This window comes from Eptesicus fuscus, chromosome 1, assembly GCF_027574615.1.
Source record: "Eptesicus fuscus isolate TK198812 chromosome 1, DD_ASM_mEF_20220401, whole genome shotgun sequence".
In the NCBI taxonomy this organism is placed as follows: domain Eukaryota; kingdom Metazoa; phylum Chordata; class Mammalia; order Chiroptera; family Vespertilionidae; genus Eptesicus; species Eptesicus fuscus.
Window position 1 is genome coordinate 70,978,173 of NC_072473.1, and position 1,978 is coordinate 70,980,150.

At 39.6% G+C, this 1,978-nt stretch overlaps 1 protein-coding gene across 1 annotated transcript; it reads right to left on the minus strand.

Moving 5' to 3' along the window:
* Nucleotides 1-892: 892 nt before the first annotated feature.
* LOC103299709 (ras-related protein Rab-8B-like) lies at nucleotides 893-1,594 on the minus strand. Its single transcript, XM_054716826.1, is given in 2 exon segments — nucleotides 893-1,071; nucleotides 1,073-1,594. Coding segments are annotated over 2 exon segments (627 nt in total). The 3' UTR covers nucleotides 893-966.
* Nucleotides 1,595-1,978: the final 384 nt, after the last annotated feature.

Below are 1,978 nucleotides of genomic sequence, written 5' to 3' on the forward strand. Positions count from 1 at the left end.
AAACCTAAGATAAAATATAATATGTATGCTAATGTGATGGAACCACAACTAGACACTGAAATAAAACCCTAAATGGTACATTCTCTGCCCATGTAAAATTTCAGCTCAAGAGTTCACAACTAGAAACAGACAACCGTGGTAAAATATGTTACGTTTTAGATAACTGACTGATTACAATAGGTCAAACATAGGAAAAGACAGCAAATATGAACCCCAGAAAAAAAGAGATTAAGGTCATTTCCAAATGCAGTTTTTATAGGTTAGGCAGAGGGAATCAACTGAAAAGTGATTTCTTCAGCTACCCAGACTGGCTAAAAAGTCAAGAATGAAGCAAAGTGCTAAACAATAAGAAACAAAAAATAAAAATAAAAATTACAGCCTATGATGAATAGGTGGACATTTTTAAGATAAATTTTATCAGAATTTAATGATTCTTATTTAAGAAAATCACAAATCAGAGCCTTTAAATAAATGCTATGAATGCAATAACATCTGGCCATATGAACATCAGCCCAAATGTACTTTAATTTTAGTTATATTGACCTCTGCTTTAAATGTTCTGCTCTTGTTTTACACATCCCCAAAGCACAAATTTGTCTAGAACTTTATGAGACAAAAGTGTGCATGTGAGAGTCTAAGACTGTGCCATAACAGGGAAAGGCTAACACTGATGTGCAAAGTGAAAAAGAAAAGATAGCAGCTTCTGCAAAAAGCAACAAAACAAAGAAAAAAAAAACAAGTCTTGCATGTGTCTCCATTTCATTGCTTCCATGTTTGAAAAAAGGAGCCTGTTATCTCGCTAGGCTGTGGCTGGAATCCACTAGGTGTTCTGTGTCGAGAGGTCTAGGCTCGGTGGTGCTCTCAGCAGCAGCCTGGCGGTGTGATTCCGAGGCTGGGGGACCTGTGCTTTCAGAGAAGCAGGGAAGGGTCCTCTAGGTGTGCTGCAGTCTCTCAGAAAAAAGTTCATCAAAGTAGCGAACACCGGAAGAAACTGGTCTTCTTTGATCGGTTTTCTGTTATTTTCACTGGTCCACCTGCCCCTGATGAATTGCTGTCGTTCATTTTTTTTTCTGTTGAGTTTTGTCATTATATCTCGTGCAAGTGTAAAAAATGCCTCTTCTACATTTGTACTGGATTTTGCACTTGTCTCCAAGAATTTAGTCCCATAGTCAATTGCTAACTTCTCCCCTCTTTCTTTTGACACTTGTCTTTTGTCATTCATATCGCATTTGTTACCCAGGATCATTCTTTCCACGTCTAAAGAGGCATCCTCTTCAATGTTTCTTATCCAATTTTTAATATTGTCGAAGGACTTTTCATTTGTGATGTCATAGACCAGCATGATTCCCATGGCTCCTCTATAGTATGCTGTCGTGATGGTTCGAAATCTTTTCTGACCTGCTGTGTCCCATATCTGAAGCTTCATTTTCTTTCCATCAAGTTCTATCGTTCTGATTTTAAAATCAATTCCGATGGTCGAGATGAAGGTGGTGTTAAAGGCTTCCTCCGAAAAGCGGAAAAGGAGGCAGGTCTTGCCCACCCCCGAGTTGCTGATCAGCAGCAGTTTGAACAGATAATCGTACGTCTTCGCCATCTTCTCCCTTCGGCCGTCTGACCCGGGAGCGAGAGCTCTCCTTGACCAAACTTTAGACCTCTTTTCGATTAGGCCTCTTCCTTTGGGCCCTGTCCAAGTGCCCAGCCCAGTTTTAGCAATAATTTTTCTAAGTCATCTCATATACTTGATACCTGATCATCTTGCTAAATTGGTTTAGCAAGAATCCCCCCTCCTTGATGTCTCCTCAGTAATTTTCGATCCACTGACCCCCCCCCCCCACTCTGTTCCTTGGCTATAAATCCCCACTTGTCTTTGTTATATTCAAAATTGAGCCCAGTTTTATACTGAAGTATCTTTTCCCCTATTGCAATAGTACTGAATAAAATCTGTCTTTACTGCTTTTAACTAGTGTCTAGCTCTATT